General features: G+C 34.2%; 1 protein-coding gene across 4 annotated transcripts in view; it reads left to right on the forward strand.

Moving 5' to 3' along the window:
- The window catches only part of ASCC3 (activating signal cointegrator 1 complex subunit 3), a 282,281-nt gene that overhangs the window by 136,608 nt on the left and 128,483 nt on the right, over positions 1 to 17,190 (forward strand). For all 4 annotated transcript variants that reach the window (XR_013956598.1, XM_080615418.1, XM_080615419.1 and 1 more), the window contains exon 14: positions 14,071 to 14,205. Coding sequence is in view for 3 of the 4 variants with exons in the window: in XM_080615418.1 (XP_080471544.1) it covers positions 14,071 to 14,205 (135 nt within the window). In the remaining variant the exon portion in view is untranslated. The remainder of the gene's footprint in view (positions 1 to 14,070; positions 14,206 to 17,190) is intronic.

A 17,190-nucleotide genomic window follows, 5' to 3' on the forward strand; every position in this document is an offset into this window, starting at 1 on the left:
CAGTGAGCTTGGTATTTTCAGTTCCTAGCAAAAACCAGACTGTTTAGTGGAAGTTCCGACATCTTTCTGTGGTCCTTCTGCACCAACAGCATTGGCTTTGCTGTCTGCATGGGCATTGAGGCTCAACGTGTCAGTACATAAATACTGAGGGCACATCATGGCTTTACAGGAAGTGGTTTCAACATGCAGGGAAGGGCTTTTTTGGTGGCTTAAGGTGCCAGGTTGTCTGTTGCAAACAACCTGGATTTTTGAAACAGTAAATAGCTATTGGAAACCTCACCACAACAACCAAATTTAATGCAGTAGTAGTATTCCTACATATTTAGCAACAATTCTGGTTAACTTGAGCTGAGCAGGCCTTAGGTACTATAAACCAGTAGAGACAGAGCAACCTTTTTAGAATTAACATACTCTTTCAAACCATAAGTCTTGATGTCACAGATCAGAAACAAGTTACACTTGAATTCATATAGTCAAAACTGTTTCTGTGCTATATATTGCACATAAAGAATTCACTTTGTCTGTAATTGTTCTCTGTTTACAATAATTTACTTGAATGTTGCAGGACTAAGAAGTGTCATCTTGCTTTTCTTGCAAAGCTATCTTAAACCAAAAAATTAACAGAGTAGGTATTTTAAATCTATTATATTAAATTGTCAGAAGTGAATTTGACAGGTATTAATTTCATTTGTAAAAATGATGGATTAAATTTCTTTATTATCATTTTTCCAGCGGTTATTTCGTTGCAGAAGCCATGTGAAGATAAAAGTTTAATAAGCTTAGTTACTGCAACTGTTGACAATGCTTTTATAGCTGTGTCATAAGATAAGATTTAATAGACCAGTATTTTCTTCAGAGGTCTGTCTGGCACTTAGTATCTTGAGAATTAAGCTTGTCCTAGTAGTTTTTCAGGGTGGAATAGTGTTTATAGCACACTTTGGACAATTAACTCTGAAAAGTTACTGGATTTGTTAAAATGTATTCTTTATCTAGATTGGGCTTTTTCCCTAGATTTCCATATTACAGCCTAAAGAGCTTATTTCAGTCTGTTTTTGTAACTCTGTATCTATACAGATTGCTTCTATTGTGTCACCTGGTGTAGCTTCTTTGCATATACATACATGTATATATTGCTTCTATTTTCTATATGTACACATGTATGTAAGTATATAAAAATACACAAATACCGAAGGTAAAGTGGTCTGGCAGAATATGTGGATTATGGTTGATGATTTTAGATGTTATTTCTGCAGTAGCCAATTAAGAGAAGTCTTGAATTCTTTGGATAGTTTTCTGTACTATTTCTTTTGCAGTTTTTTGTGCTATTAGGGCCCATTTGTGTGGTTTCTTTAACAAAATCATAACAAACTAATTCAGTGATAGTGCGCTATTTTTATGTTCTGCATCTTCATCATTTATTTATGCACATTTCCACATTAACTGCCTTTTGCAATATTAGGGATATAATAGTTAATATAATCTTATGCCTGAATAAATGAAACTTCATATCTTACTTTAATTAAAAATGCTATATTGATATGCTGTGTAGAAGATGCTCTTCAAAAAAATGTTATATACCAGAAGTTTCATGTTATTGTCGAATGGTACATATGTAGTATTTTCCTTTGCATTTTCTGGTCAAATCTGGCTTTAAACATTTAATAACTTGTCAACTGTCTATATGAACGGCTGAGGAAATTGCTGCAAAGGGAAGCCATAACAACCCATTATTTTTCAATTAGGTACCCTTCTAAATATTTGTTTGCTGTATTTCTGTGCCTTATGCTAATTTTTGCATATACGTTTGTATTTACATAGTAGCTTGTCCATGTATGTGTACTCAGGTGTTCATGATGAATGTATGTAGACCAGAAGCACCAATTTAATCCTTCCATTAATTATGAGTTCATGAGGTGTTCAGCTTATCTCTGTAGTCTTGCACAGCCACATAATCATGTTGGTATAGGTAGTACAAGTGTTTCAGGTAGCAAGTGCTGCTATTTAGAATTACTCTTCAAGTACTAAAATGAACATTGAATCACCGAAACAAAAAGTCAGATTTAATTCCAAATTAGTAACTTTTCATAGCCTAAAATTATATTTGAATGAAATAATAGTGTTAACTTACAGATGTACAGCTTACAAGTGTGGTAAGGGCAGCCTGACCACTCTTGCAGCCTAACAAGATGACTTTTATTTAACTCTATGTTAAAAAAGCTGCTTTCAAACACAGGACAGCAGATTATTTAGTGGTCTAGAAGATTTAGGAAGTTAAGTCTGTGGGTCCCTACCAGCTTCATTTTTTTCTCCATTAACAATATAATGGCAAGGATGAATGATGCTCCGGAAGACATGTTGAGGATTATCAGTGGTCCAAAGCTTTTGAAAATTCTTGCTCTGAAGCCTGAAAAGAAATGGATCTTTCTGCTTAGTTTATTTAACAAAATAGATAGTATCAACTAATAAACTTCCTGATTATTGACACTAATATACATAACTTCTGTATATTACTCAAAATGTAGCATGATAACTACTGTCCAAGACCTTAAGCCTATTACACACTTTTTAACAGATTTTACTAGAGAATCCAGTCGTAATGTCATTAGTGGGTTTTAATTTGAAATATACAGTAATATAGGATGCTACAGATAATAAGTTATTTTGAAAAATTCATGAGGATGGGAAATAAATATTTTTATCAAGGCACTAAGAAATTCCTTTTGACTTTGTACTTCTGTTCACAGTCCAGAGTATATTTCTCACATATGTAGTGCTGTGGTGTTGATAGTGGTGACCGCAGAGATGACTCCACGGAGAATATGTTAACATTTATATACTCTCATGTATTTAATCAAGATATATTTATAATATTCTTATATAGGAGAGGATATCTTGAGAAGTGCTAGGTATATCAGGTATGGATTTATGAGGAACATTACAATTCTAGCACAGTTTACCATTGTTTGCCAAGTATAGCATAATTTAAATTCTTCATAATTTTTTAACTTCCACATTAAAAACATTGCTTATACTTGAAGGCATTTCTTCAATTTTCTGATGATTAAAGCCTATTGATTAGAAGAAAAAGAATCTGGGTATCTGGATAATGGTCTATGTTTTTAAATTAGTACTGACAAGGAATAAGCTAGAAGACCTGAGTTTTCTGTTCTTTAATTGTTTAGTTTTATGGTTTTTTAGGTTTATTTATGTTACCTTACAAAACCCGAAAATACAGCAGTTGACATGGCAATTCTCTTAATCTTTTTATGTAAGTAAAAGGAATGGGAATAGATATTAAGATTTCTCCTGTATCCTCTATGTTCCTTTCCTTCAGTAAAGCTGAATAGAATTTGCTTCTCACTTCTGGCTTTTGGGTTACTTTTTTCATAGTATGGATGGTATACATACAAGTATGAATAGTTTTGGAAGCACAAGAAGAGATTCAGTAGACATGACGAATCATATTCTGGAGCAATATTTGTCAAAAGTAAAATTCATTATAATGTAGAAATATTTTATTGTACAAAGTCAAACTAGTTAATGTCAGAACAGGACATGGGGAAATGCTTGAAATAAATTATTGCATTATCTTACTTTTCTAAGAAAAAAAATGCGGCTAAAAGCTGCTTATAATTTTTAATAATAATTGTCGTTCAAGTCCATTGGCATCTGCAAAAATGCAGTTAACTGCCTAATGACATATATTTGCATATTAATAGACTAGCTTTTCTTGCTTAATTTTCTATACAAGAATAGATATTGCTGTTACCGTTTCTAGCCTGTCAGTTAAAATTCAGAATAATTCCTACTACTTATAGGATACAGGAAAATGTTGTTTGGTTATGTCTCTTATTGAATAATTTGCCCTCTACTTTCACTTTAACTTATTCATTTTTCTTCTGCATTTTGTAGTATAGTTGGCTAGTGCTACAAATTGAAGATAGCATAGATCCCGTTATGCTGTTCTGAGTCAGGTTTCCTTTAGTATCCAGAATCCATATTTAAGCATTGATTCCATAACTGAGCATTTATTTTGTAGGCCATTTGATATAATTCAAAATATAAGGAACTAAGATTGTACACATACGTTCTTCCCATTTTAAAAGTAAGTAATAATTTAGAACTTCCTAATATAAATTAAACCAGATGTACCAGTCAGCATACATTAGTGGAAGATATTTATAACTGTTATGTGTGTACAGAGGAAGAGTCATGAAGTTTCATATGAGTGAGTACTTTTTACTCAGAAGCATCTCCCATTAGTCCTGCTGCACTGACTGTTCTTCATTGTAAAAGTTTGATATCATCAGTCTTCTATTTTAATGCTAGAGGCTTAATGTCAAATTTACGCATCCAGAACTGTTTTATCCATAGGTTTGAATGGAAATGACACCAGACCCCTATTTCTTTCATTTTTATATAGTGGCAGAAAACATAGTGTCATGTTTTGCATGAGCATAACTGAGTGCCTCTCTGAAATGCCTCTGCACTACTACATGCAGCATATGGAACAAAAAGGAGAAATTGGGGATCCGCATCCAGTTGCTAAGCTAAAATCATATTGAGATCAAAGATGTGATGTGATACTCACATGTCTGGAGTTCTGCCTAGGGATGGATGATGAGCCAGCTGAGAGCTTAGGAAGAGGATTATCCAGCAGGCAGACATGAGCAACACTATTGTGGGAGTTTCCTCTAGACCTGCTGATAAGGAATACAGTAGATGAGGCCTTCTTCAGACAAGAAGGAGCCTCATGTTCACTGTCCGTTGTCTTCGAGGGGAACTTTACCACCCCAGTATCTGCTGGAAGGGAATACAGCAGGGCAAAAGCAATCCAGTAATTGTCTGGAGTGCATTGATGACTACTTTCTAGCACAGATGATTGAGGAGCTGAAGGGGGTTGATGCTGTGCCGGACCTTGTGCTTACAGAAATGGAAGGGCAGGTTGGGGATGTGAATGCTGTAAGAAGCCTTGGCTGCAGCGACCATGAAATGGTTGAGTTCAGGATTCTGAACAAGTTCTGTGTTTAAAAGTCTATATTTAAAAAGGGAGAACTTTTGCTAGAAAAAATAAAACAAGGAGAGAACAAAGACAAGGAAAAAGGAAGATAATAAAACCAGGAGCAATTAAGTTTATATTAAGAATAGAGTTACAACAATAAAGACTGTAACAAGTCAGAGCAGACAGAGCAGGAGGTGCATCAAGAAAGAAACCTTAAGAGAAATGAAAATAAAGAATAAGAAAGATGGTAGTATTTCAAAATGTGTATGATAGTAGAGCCTTTTGTATGGATAGATTTAGAACACAAAAGGCTAAATTAAGGAAAGGCAGATAGGAAAAAAGTTAAGAAAGTAGTTCCAATGTAATGTGTTTAGCATAGCTTTTTACATAGAATTCCAGGAATAATAATAAAAATTAGATGGGACTGTACTATATGCTATTCATTGGAGTGGGCACATCTTAAATAAAAAGTGCATTTCCACACTAAAAGAAATACAAAAAATGCAATTACAGGAGAGATATCATTAAAAAGTAGTATTATTACAGCTAAACAAATGAGCAAGTGCACATTATGATGGTAAAAATATCTTTAAACTAAATAGGACTTATTACCCTTAAAAGATAGTATCTTTAAATAGGAGTATAATCAGATAAATAGCTATGTTAAATAGATTATTTTTTAAATTAGACTCTGTACAGGTTCTTTCAAAAATCCTTTTTTTTGTTTAAACAGGGATAATCAGAAGTAATTTATGTAAGTGAATAATTAAAACAGCACAGATTAATTAATGGCAATCTATCAAGAGTTCAAAATAGATCACATTACAGTAGTGATTAGTGAGTGGTGGTTGATGCAGCATTATAAATTTCTTGGTCATTGTTATTAGTTAATATTTTCTGTTAAAATACTGTATTTTAAATATATTAAAATACTGTAGCTTTGTTCTTCAGCAGAGTTTGCTAAATATTTCTTTTGAATGCAAAGATGTTTTAATGGTGACTCTTGCTGATTTTTTTTTTTTTTTTGGCATTTTTGATCTCTCAGACTTGAATGAAAACTCATGTATTTTAATGCACATTATTTAATTTTATATGATGAGTAAATGCAGTCTGCTTTTAAATTGTGAAGAATCTACTATAGAAAAGGAAGGATAATGGAATGCCTCGTTAGAACTAGTTTGTAGGCACTTGGTAACCTTTCAATTTTCTGCAATGTAGAATATCCTAATAACACATGCAGATTATATCAATATTTCTTTTAAATACAAGATATGTGAAAATGAATTAAACTAATTAGAAAATAAATTCAAATTCTCTTGTTGCCTTGGTAAGTGACACAGCCTGTTCAGCTTTTTCCATTCCCATGGTGTTGTTTGATACAGAACTTTAATGCAGAACTTTGTTTAATAGCAGAGAAAAAACTTTAACATGCAAAATACAAAAATCTGCTAAAATAAAGGCAAGGCTTCTACATTAAACTTTTTAAGCTTTAGTATAGATCATCTTATAAAAACTCTTATTTTGTATACTTTGTTGCTGTTCTTTTAGTTACTAGTTCTGGATAGTTATCTTAAATTGGAAACCAAATTTATACACTGTCATGCTGTCAGAACTGGTAATCAAGACATTCTGGTTTTGCAGTGAGTATTTTTGATCAAGAGCTATTATTGAGCTGCATGTGTTGTTCTAATTTATATTTTCCATGGAATATACTTTTCATTCTGTAAATGCTAGGCACTAGAATTTTGAACTGTACCTTGCAGTTGGGGATAAATCACTACAGAAGAGAGAAACAATTTTATTATTCCTTAGAATGAGGCTAGACAGCAGTGATTTGTACTTAGTCTAGGAGATGGTTCTATTTAATGAGGTGCAAAGGATGATGTTTTTAACATAAGTAGTTGTAGTCAGCATTTCTTGGGGAGAAATGTTGAAACCTCATTAGGAATTGAGTTTTTATAAAATACTTGGAGGAGATTTCCTGCTGACCATAAGGGAGAAAATGGTGGTTAGATTGATCTGTTGATCCATATCCCTAACTGTTCATTTCAGTAGAAGTAATACCCAGGTCAAGAACTGGATATCACATAAAAGAGCATGTCATAAAGATTTAGCTGGGTGAAACCAGTGTCTTGCAGCTAGAATAAAGTATATATACTTGTCTCTTATCTACATAACTAATACCGACATTGCATTAAACAAATTCATTGTTTCATCTTAATTTCCTTTAAAAATGTGATGCAAAATGGGTGGCAAAACCTAGGCCTTCTGTCCTCCAGGGTAGGTGTTAAGTAACACAGAACTCAAGCATTCGAGTGACCAGCACTCTAATGAGATGGAAAGATAGTCAGTGTGTTTCGCTAAAAAGATGAATGCACCATTTCAGAGTTATCCTAGAGAGTGTTGGAATGATGCCTTTTCCAGTAGCAAAAGTTAGTGCAAGCATCTTTGCTGTCCAAGGCAGAAAAAAAGTATTTTGAGTACATGATTATACATTTTCATGAGTTATTTTAGACATTTTTGTTACATGTATATGTAGTGTGTTTTCTGTTGCTCCTCTAAGTGAAAACGTAAGTCATACTATGGTCTAGTTACATGTCTCTGATAACAGAAAAGTACTGGTTCTCACAGGCATTTTGAATAATTGCACACTCTTCAGTGCTTTGGTGATGGTGTTTCAGAAAGATTGCAACCTAGAATATGCAACACTTGGGGAATGCAAGCACCTCCTATTGTGACTTTTAACCAAAGTCTGTAGGTCTTTAGTTAAAACATTTGATTTGTTTCATACTTTAAGACAATTCTGGGAAGGTAGCCTAGCTAGAAACGTTTGCTTTCTCCTTTGTTGTATATTTTCTATTATTTAAAAGCTTTGGTTTCAGGAGAGCAGCAGCAGACACTTTCAGCACTAGGTCTATATAGCCCAGAGCTAGCTTTGAACTGTGGAGTACAGATCTAATTACACAGCTTGTAGCTGTGGAACTGCTCCTCTCTGTATTCTAAATTACTTTTCCTAACCTATTTGCATAATTTAAAGCACAGAGATTTTGCTGCTGAAATATAATTTTCTCTGACACAGTTAGGACAGGCTAAATTAACCCTTTTAAGACTATATTGCTTTCCCACAACGTATTTGGTAAATGCTTACCAACAAGGCTTGAATGTTTTCATTTGTGAATTTTTAGCTGGGGCTGGTTCTTTACAAACATTTGGTGATGTACAGAGATTACAAGTCAAAATTAACCTTAAGATTGGGCACCTCTAATCGGCTAATAAAGCGACCTGTTTTTTGTAATCACACTTTGTGTCTGTCTACCTCTCACCGAGGAGTTCTTTTTATTGTCAGCAATTTGTGCAATCATTTTAAACATAAAAATTTCGTCAGGTGATGATACGTGATCATGAAATACTTAAAAGTATTCATGAATTCAATGAATTCAAGTGTACATTGTTAGTTTAAAAGTGGTGGGAGATAAATTTTGTAAAGAAAACATGCTACATACCTGAAAATTAGGTATCTTCCTATAAGAATTGTACAGGGTAGGGGTTATACAATGCTTGTTTCTTAGTTACTTTTTACATAATAAGGCCTTACATCTTTCTGAATAAATAATTGCTGTGAAGTCAGACATTGTCATAAAATGATTCTGTAAGATGCAGCAGCAGCAGTCATATGAAAAGTGTTAAGAGAGTATCAAATGTATTCTTTAAACAGTGGATATTCTGAGGGGTTTTGTGCATTAAACCTTTATTTCTTTTAGTTTGTTTAGCGTGAGAGATTTAATATGTTAAAGTAGTTCTGTGTCACATCTTCATTCCAGAAGATTAAAATCGTGTGATGGATACGGTAGAGAATAATAGTAAAAGAAGGGATGGTCTGTTATGTAGGACAAAGAAACACTTCACTGAAGATCCAGATTTTGTCCCTGTCTCTGATAGTTTGTCTGATGTTACAGAAACTAAAGGTGCTGAAATAAAATTCTTCAGAAGTACATACTAATCAGAGCTTCTGAATTTTGAGAATTGTGACTTAGAAAACATTGATTTGATGATTGTGTTGGATGCTCATGGCTTCAATGGAGTTAATAGGGACTCTGCTTTGAGTTTATCAAGTCTCATATAGTAAGCAATATGATCTCATCTGAAGTTTCACACTTAGTGAATACACTTAACCTTAGTTTCACTTGCAAAATGGGAATATGAGGAACCAATCTTTATGCTTTTTTTTGTTGTTGTTGTTGTGTAATTGACTTCTTGTAACGATTAACCTCACATCAGAAACCATTACGGAATTTTTGATTCTTGAGAGCAGGGTTTGTTTAGAGTCTGTTAGAATAAAACAAGGTAAAAAACTAGATCTTGCTTCATTAATTGAATGTTGTCTGTTTTGCATACAAAATGTGGCAGATGATATTTCGATGCAAGAAGGAAGATTAAATACAAACTGTATTTGTTAAAGACCAGCTTTGTAATTTAGCACCATTCTGTTTTCTACATATTTGCATGGTATCCCAGCTGGGTCTTTCAGGTCATGGTTGGCAATTCCAGGTTTCAGGGTTAGATTTTTTTTTTTTTATTTCTTCTGCCCAGCTGCTATTCCAAGTGATGCCCTTGAAACATCTCCCTGACAGAGAAAGAGGCTACTCCTTTTTCAATTCTTGTGGAAAACCCAGCATGGAATTGCACTTGTCCTGTTTAGTTTCAGCTGCATGTAGGCAGGAGCTTTAGAAATCATTGCAGAAGTTTTATCGTCAGTAGCAAGCCTCTGCTGATATCAAAAAACATATGCTTTTTAAATATTTAACCTCTCAGTTAGTTGGGTAAATGGAGTAAAAGAAAATGTTGATGCTCTTTATGGCTTCACTTCATTTTTATATATAGTATTGGATACCAGAAGGAAGTTTTTAGTTAAATGTATTGACATTTATCAAGTATAATGGTTAAAGATGAATGGACCTTGGAGCCTAAAGTAAGTGTGGTCCAAATCCATCTGTTTTCCAGTTCTTGAAGTTTCTAAACTGAGTATCTCTTAGTATCAAAGTTCCTAAAGTTCCCAGGACTGTTTCTGAACATATATTATGGCAGGCAGTGATAAGAAAAGAAGGTTTTAGTAGGATTTAGGTAAAAGACTCCAGCTCTTCTTTCCAGTGCTGCTGACATTCTCAGCAGCATAAAGAAACAGAAAAAAAAAAGAATAAAGAAACAGTTTGATTCGTGTTTTCACGGCTCTTGAATCAGTGATCCTGCTGTTACAGTAATAATATTCTTGTGGACTTTTTTAACTGAGGAGTAGTTTTGGTTTTAATACAGTCCAGTACCCTGGACTCTATAATGTAAAGCAGTCTGCCAGGAGTTCCATTTTTCTGGGAAATATAAATTTATTTTATGGTCTTATTTTTGAAGGCATTTTGGTCTTTTCTAGTACCCCTCAATAGCTCTGCTTCCAGTATCTGCATTTCTTGATCTCATAGGTATCTTATCTATCATCTCAAGTAGATGACTGCGGGTGTGCCCAGTTCTGTACTACTATTACATTGGTAAATCTTCCATAGACCTACATAATATTTTTCCATTTCTTAGATTAATCCTCAAGTTTGACATATTTTCAAATAAAATCAAGGTGCCAGACTTTGGAAAAGGGTTCAGATCATTTTCTACTGAAGCAAACTGATTATTTAATGGTGTGTTTTAAAGTATGTTAATTGACAGGAAAGTGTTGCAAAAATAAAGCTATATAGTCATTTTACAAATGTTCAGTGGCCAAGGTTCAGCTACACATATACTTACATTTGTATGTTTGTATAATTCTCTAGGATAGTGTCAGCTATTAGATCTTACTTATCTACAGACATTCATATTAAGTTGAGTTTCTAATATTTCTGAATGACTAGTAAAAATTAGATATGAATATTACTGCTTCATTCACGAGGGTACTACTTTTATGGAGAAGAAACCTGAATAATAACAAATTTTCTTCTCTGTCTTTAAAATAATATTTTCTTATCTTTTTGGTGTTACTTCTTACTGTCTCAGCAGGACCAGGACATCATAGTGACAGCTGACTTCAGAATGTCAGTTCCTTAAGGTTCTGCCTGATTATCACTGGAGCTAAGAGGGATTTTCTTCACACTTGCAGCTTCAGGAATGGGCTCTATACAATCACTGCAGTTGCTGCTCATTTACTTCATAATCAAAAGAAAGATTCTTCAGTTAAGGGCCTTGCTTTTACTGTCATCTTTTCTGCGACTAGTAGTCTGTGCTCTATTTCGTGTAACTGTAGACTTATGGTTTTACCACCTGTTTGGTTTTTTTTTACTGAGCTTGTTTAGTTTGAAGTTACCTCCTAATAGGACTCTTTCTCTGTCTCTTGTTTAAACAAGCCATAAAGAATTATACTCTGGTTAATTGAGAAGTTTATCGGATATAAATACACACCTCTGTGCAGATTTACTTGCTATTTTATATGACTGTTTTTATTAGTTTCTTGCAAATTTTAAAAGCATGCCTGCTTGCCGCTACTCTTTTAGCTTTCTCCTTCCAGCCGTTTAACTCTCACCCACTCCAAAAAATTCAGTCAGATCTCACTTCATTTGGTCTTTGACTAGGAACTTCTAAAAGGTCAGGAGAACTAGTAAGATATTTATAAATATTATGTCTGCATGCAGAAATATATTAGTTTAATAGGTTTGAACTTATTTAATATTAATGCTGTGTAAATACCATTCTCAAAGTTGCTATTTTAGATTTAATATATAAGTAGTGATTTCAAAATTAGTGCAAAACTGAAATAAGAATAGAATTTAAAATATTAAAATATAATGTAAAACCAGTCAACCAGTGGTTAAATTGTAAAACTTCTTAGTGCATATATCACTTTTTTTTTCCTTTTTTATCTCTCCCCCTCACCCTTTTTTTTTTTTTTTTTTTTTAGTAAGGAAATCAACACATCAAATGTTTTTACACTTCAGAATTTAGCTATTTTCACAACATTACTTTTTAATCTATGCAGGAAAGAATCAAATGCTAATATGACTTCTTTTAACAAGGAAACAAATTAATAAACTATAAAATCAAGTTGACTTTAAAAGTGGATATTTGTTTTCAGTGAAACTTGTTGATACCAAGTTAATAATAAGCAAGAATTCAGTGAAGAAGACCTAGTGGATCTTTTAATAATAGGAAATTGTTCCTTTGAGTAGTTATGTTAGTTTTATTTAAGCTTTCTATAGAAAAAAATACAAAAAAATAAATAGACAGGTAATCCTTAAACAATTAATGCAGGCAGAAGGGATATACACTGTACTTCTGTTATGCAGTGGTTCTCTTACTTTTTGAAGAAATCTTAAAAAGATTTTGCCAGTATGTGACATGTGTCTGAGAATATTTCTACTCAGATATGAAAGATAATAGTTGTAGGACTCACAGTGTTACTAAATTGGTGATGGAGTGAGGTATCAAATATGCTAAAAAGGTAACAAGTAATTGCTCCCAGTAAGCAAATAGTTATGCACGCATTGTTTCTCTTTTTATCTTTTCCATGTATTGTTACCTGAATTAATTTTCTTGGCTTTGATTATAAATTTCTAATACATATAATTATACAACTATTATGTCTACTTTTGTATAAAATTATATATACATTACAGGTTTATAAATTATGAATTTCCAAATTAAGAACAGAGACTATAACTTATACCCTAAATACCCCTACTTTCTTAATAGCGTTTTATTTACCGTAAGTCAGTTATACACGGCAAGTTGATACAAGCATGATGATGCAAAAAGGCCGAAATTAAACCCACGATTAATCCCTGGATTTTGAAATACCAATCTTGAAATTCAGCTGGAACTACAGCTCTGTTAAAACGGAACTGTAACTCTATGGTTACATTTTCAGCTGAAATGAGATAGACTTGCAAAATAGCATTTGCCATTTACTCAAGAGCCAGGCACTCAGACTTTTCCATTTATGAGTTTTAAGAAGAGAGAAATTGTTGTACTTCATCAAAATGAAGAATTGTCTGATCAAGTATGTGGAGTCAATTTAAGCAAACCCTGGTTAATACATAGTGTTTAGGAAGACAATATAGAGTGTTTTCCGTAGTGTACCTGTCCCAGCAGTATGAAGTTAACAGACATTTAAAATGTATATAACACTGAAATTAAGTGGTATTTAATAGTTTTTTCCCTTTCTACACCAATCAGGGGCTTACTGCCGTCATTCATCTTAAATGGGCCTTGCAGTGAATCTTAATTTAATATCGGTTTAAATTGCTTCCTATTCACATCTAAAGGAATAAGTATTAATGTCTCATTGCTGTCTCTTGGTTCAGATATCATATGTGGTAATAGGGATAATCAAGTGACAGGGGGGTTCATTGGATAAACCCAACTGTATTTCCAAAGCCGACTGCAGACATGGGTAAAAATATTTTTTGATTACCACTCAACTCTTAGTTGATATTATCAAGGATAATCTACAGTATTTCTAAGGTATCTTACTGAGAGATAGCATGTGGTTTTAAACCCATAATCATATCTGTTAGTTTAAAATGTATGTGTTTTTTCAGTTGTTGGTGCTTGATTTCATCCTTCTCTCTGATTGTCCAGTGGTTTGGGAGTGCAATACCTTCCTGAGGTTCTTTATAGTGATTTTTTATTTCAGCTGCCTCAGAGTCCAGTCATACCATCAGGGAATTTATCACCTCACTATTTGCTTTTCCAGATCACTTAGGATGTATCAAGTAACACAACTCTTTACATAAATGGTAGTCTCCCTACTTTGTGAACATGAACTATTTATTGCCAACAATTGTTCCCTATCTTTTAAAGACTAAAGATGTAAAAAAAAGAGAACCTTCTCAAAACTTCTTTGAAATTATTAAATGCAATATAGGCAGGCTCACCCTTTAATTCTTCTTAAGCAACATTAGTTTTCATCAGTATGTCATGTATTAACTATTATTCTTCATTTTTATAGCAAATATTTTGTAAGTGCTTAAAAATGTTTTCATTATTTGAATAAGATTCTCTAATGTCTCATCAGCCCTGTTTATTTCTATCTTAAGGTGATGGTGTTTGTTCATGCTAGAAATGCCACAGTACGAACTGCTATGGGTCTTCGAGATAAAGCAAAAAACAATGGTCATATTTGTCACTTCTTATCACCCCAAGGATCGGATTATGGTCAAGCTGAAAAACAGGTAATCGATAATTTATGTTGGTTTCTTTCTGTCCTAGAATTGATGTTTTTACAAGACAGTCCAAGATGGGAATAGAGGAAGCATTTTTTAGCTTCTGGGAAGGTATATTTTACTCTGAAGGTATGTGTGGAATGGCTGAATCTAATAGAGGAAAGGAAGGAGTAATGGTGAAAAAAAAGTGCTGTTAGTTTTTTGAACAAAAGCTGATAATGGATTGTGGTTTATGCAACTTGTACTATTTGATAGTAGTTTTCATGTAATGTGCAGCTCAGAAAGTCCCTTAAAGACCAATTGCTGCAATTTGGGATAGTACCTGTCTCCTGCTTTTTGCACTCTTTCCCTAAGCATCTGCTACTGTCCACTATTTAAGACAGAATACAGTCTTAAAGTATTAATATGACCTAGTCTGTAAATATACCACCTTTCCAAAACCATCTGACTTTCCTTATCAATAAACTAATCATGAGCAATCAGAAAGTAATCTATTTGAGAGTTAAAAGTGGGAAAGCTATTTGAATCTCACAAGGTTTTAGCCCCTTAATCTGATCTTGGTTAAAAATATACATATGGATCATAAATTACTGGTATATTGAGTGGTGACCAAGTACTTGCTAGCTGAAACTATATTTTTATGCATTCTAACACTTCTGTCTTTGTATGAATTGTGTTAGTTGACCTTCCTCTTTTTTTTTTTGTTTTTTCCAATGTATAATATACAAAAGTAACTTGGTCTGCAAAAACTTCTTTTCATCAAGCAGCATGCCGGTATTTCTGCTGAGAGAATATTTCCAAAACAATTCTTAATTCAGTGTTATATGTGACATTTGCATTTGGTGATATTAATTGAGGTCTAAAGATTAGAGTTAACAGTGTCTTGTTAATATTCCTTGAAAAATAATGTTCTTCCTCACTCCACAACTAATTAGCAGAACACAGATGAGATACTTATTCATTGTAGAAAGTTTAATGTATGTATAAGATGCCTTTTCTCACTGACAAATGTATTGATAACCTCTTAAATATTCTGGGCCCCTCTGAATTAGGAATTTAGTGAGGGGTTTAGATTCTACATCTGCCTTTAGATGTAATAAATACATTACCTTATTTTGTACCTCTGGAAAGAATGTGAAAGGATTCGTTCAGCCTTACTAATTATGAATGGAGTCAGATCTTACAGTTGGTAAGTTCAAATTTGTGAAATGTAAAAAAAATTCTATTTCAGAGAGGATTTTTTAAAATCAGAATCAAGTGTCTTTGTTCTGTCGAGATGCTTATGAGAGCGAAAAAAAAAGTTTTTAAAACTAGGCTAAGTTATAAATTGATGACCCTGTATTTCATGAAATACGTATTAGACAGCCACTTTTTTTCTAGAGGATGCTTTGTCTGCTGCATTATAAAAATAACATCAAACCTGAACCTGGAGATCCCATGTTTCTACTGTAACATGTAATTGAAGCTGAACTTTTTCTTATTATATGTCTTAGAACAAAATCTGAATCTCCTAGATTATTACAAATAGTATTTTTTAATGCTAATGCAGAAAAAATGTTTTAAGCTATTGAAAGTGTCAGTGCTTACTTAGACACTCAAAATTATTGCTAAAGAGGTTATGAAAAATAATGTGCTTATTTCAGCAGTGGGAGGCAGTCCTGAAGAGCAAAGGAGTCCAGGAAGGCTGGACATTACTCAGGAAGGAAACCTTAAAGGTGTAGGAGCAAGTTGTCCGCATGTGCTGACAGACAAGCTGGCAGGGAAGACCAGCCTGGCTGAACAGAGAGCTGTTGCTGAAATTCCCAGAAAAAAAAAAAGAAACAATAGCAAAACTGCCAAAAGAAAGTGTTTGACCTTTGGAAGAAGGGGCAGGCCACTCAGGAGGACTACAAGGACATTGTGAGTTTATGCAGGAAGAAAATTTGCAGGGCCAAAGCCCAACTAGAACTTAACCTGACTACTGCTGTAAAAGGCAATAAAAAATGTTTCTATAAATACATGAACAAGAGGAGAGCTAAGGAGAATCTCCATCCTTTACTGGATACAGGGGAAAACATAGTGACAAAGGGTGAGGAGAAGGCTGAGGTACCTAATGCCTTCTTTGCTTCTGTCTTTAATAGTAAGACTATTTGTTCTCCAGGTACCCAGCCGTCTGAGCTAGAAGACATGGATGGGGAGCAGAACAAAGCCCCCATAATCCAAGGGGAAATGGTCAGTGTCCAGCTACAGCACCTAGGCACACACAAGTCTGTGGGGCCGCATGGGATCCACCCAGGCACTGGAACAGGCTGCTCAGGGTAATGGTTGAGTCCCTGTCGCTGGAGGTATTTAAAACACATGTAGATGTGGTGCTTAGGGACATGGTAGTAACCCTTTCCCATGAGGGAGTGAACTGTGGTTGCCAGAATTTGCTCTGTGAGGGTATCCTGATTTTGGCTAGCCTCTTTCCTGGCTGCTCTTCAGCTTGAGCAGGAAATCCTAGATTCATATTTCTGTAAAAGGCATTTTAAAAAGCGTACTAGTCTAGACTGTATCAAAGGGAAGAATCAACTGTGTTTATAATATTTCTGACTGCCTCAGAAAGTAATATGTAATATGAATGTGTTTTGATGTGATGTAATACTTCTTGTGGATTTGGCAGGCAGATTACGTCGCTGAGGCAATGCATTTTATGTGCCATATTGGAAAGGACGGACACAGAAAAGGAGGAGTAGGAGTTGTGCCCTTGGTTAGTTAGATCTTTGGCTGTGCAGAGCCAAACTGGACATGTGCAGCTCCTGTTTGGTTCACGGTCGGAGCAGGAAGGAACAGACAGGGAGGTTTTGGTTGAGGTCTGGTATGGACCCACCTGTCCTTGGGGAGGTAGGTGATGTGACTTATTAGAAGCTACTGGAAGAAGTCTCCTGCAGGTAGGCCTTTGTTTTCATGGCAGATTTCAACCATCTTTTAGGATGGTGGCATTCTTCAGGCAACCCATGAAGTTCATAAGCTGCA

This window comes from Psittacula echo, assembly GCF_963264785.1.
Source record: "Psittacula echo genome assembly, chromosome: 4".
NCBI classification, from domain to species: Eukaryota; Metazoa; Chordata; class Aves; order Psittaciformes; family Psittacidae; genus Psittacula; species Psittacula echo.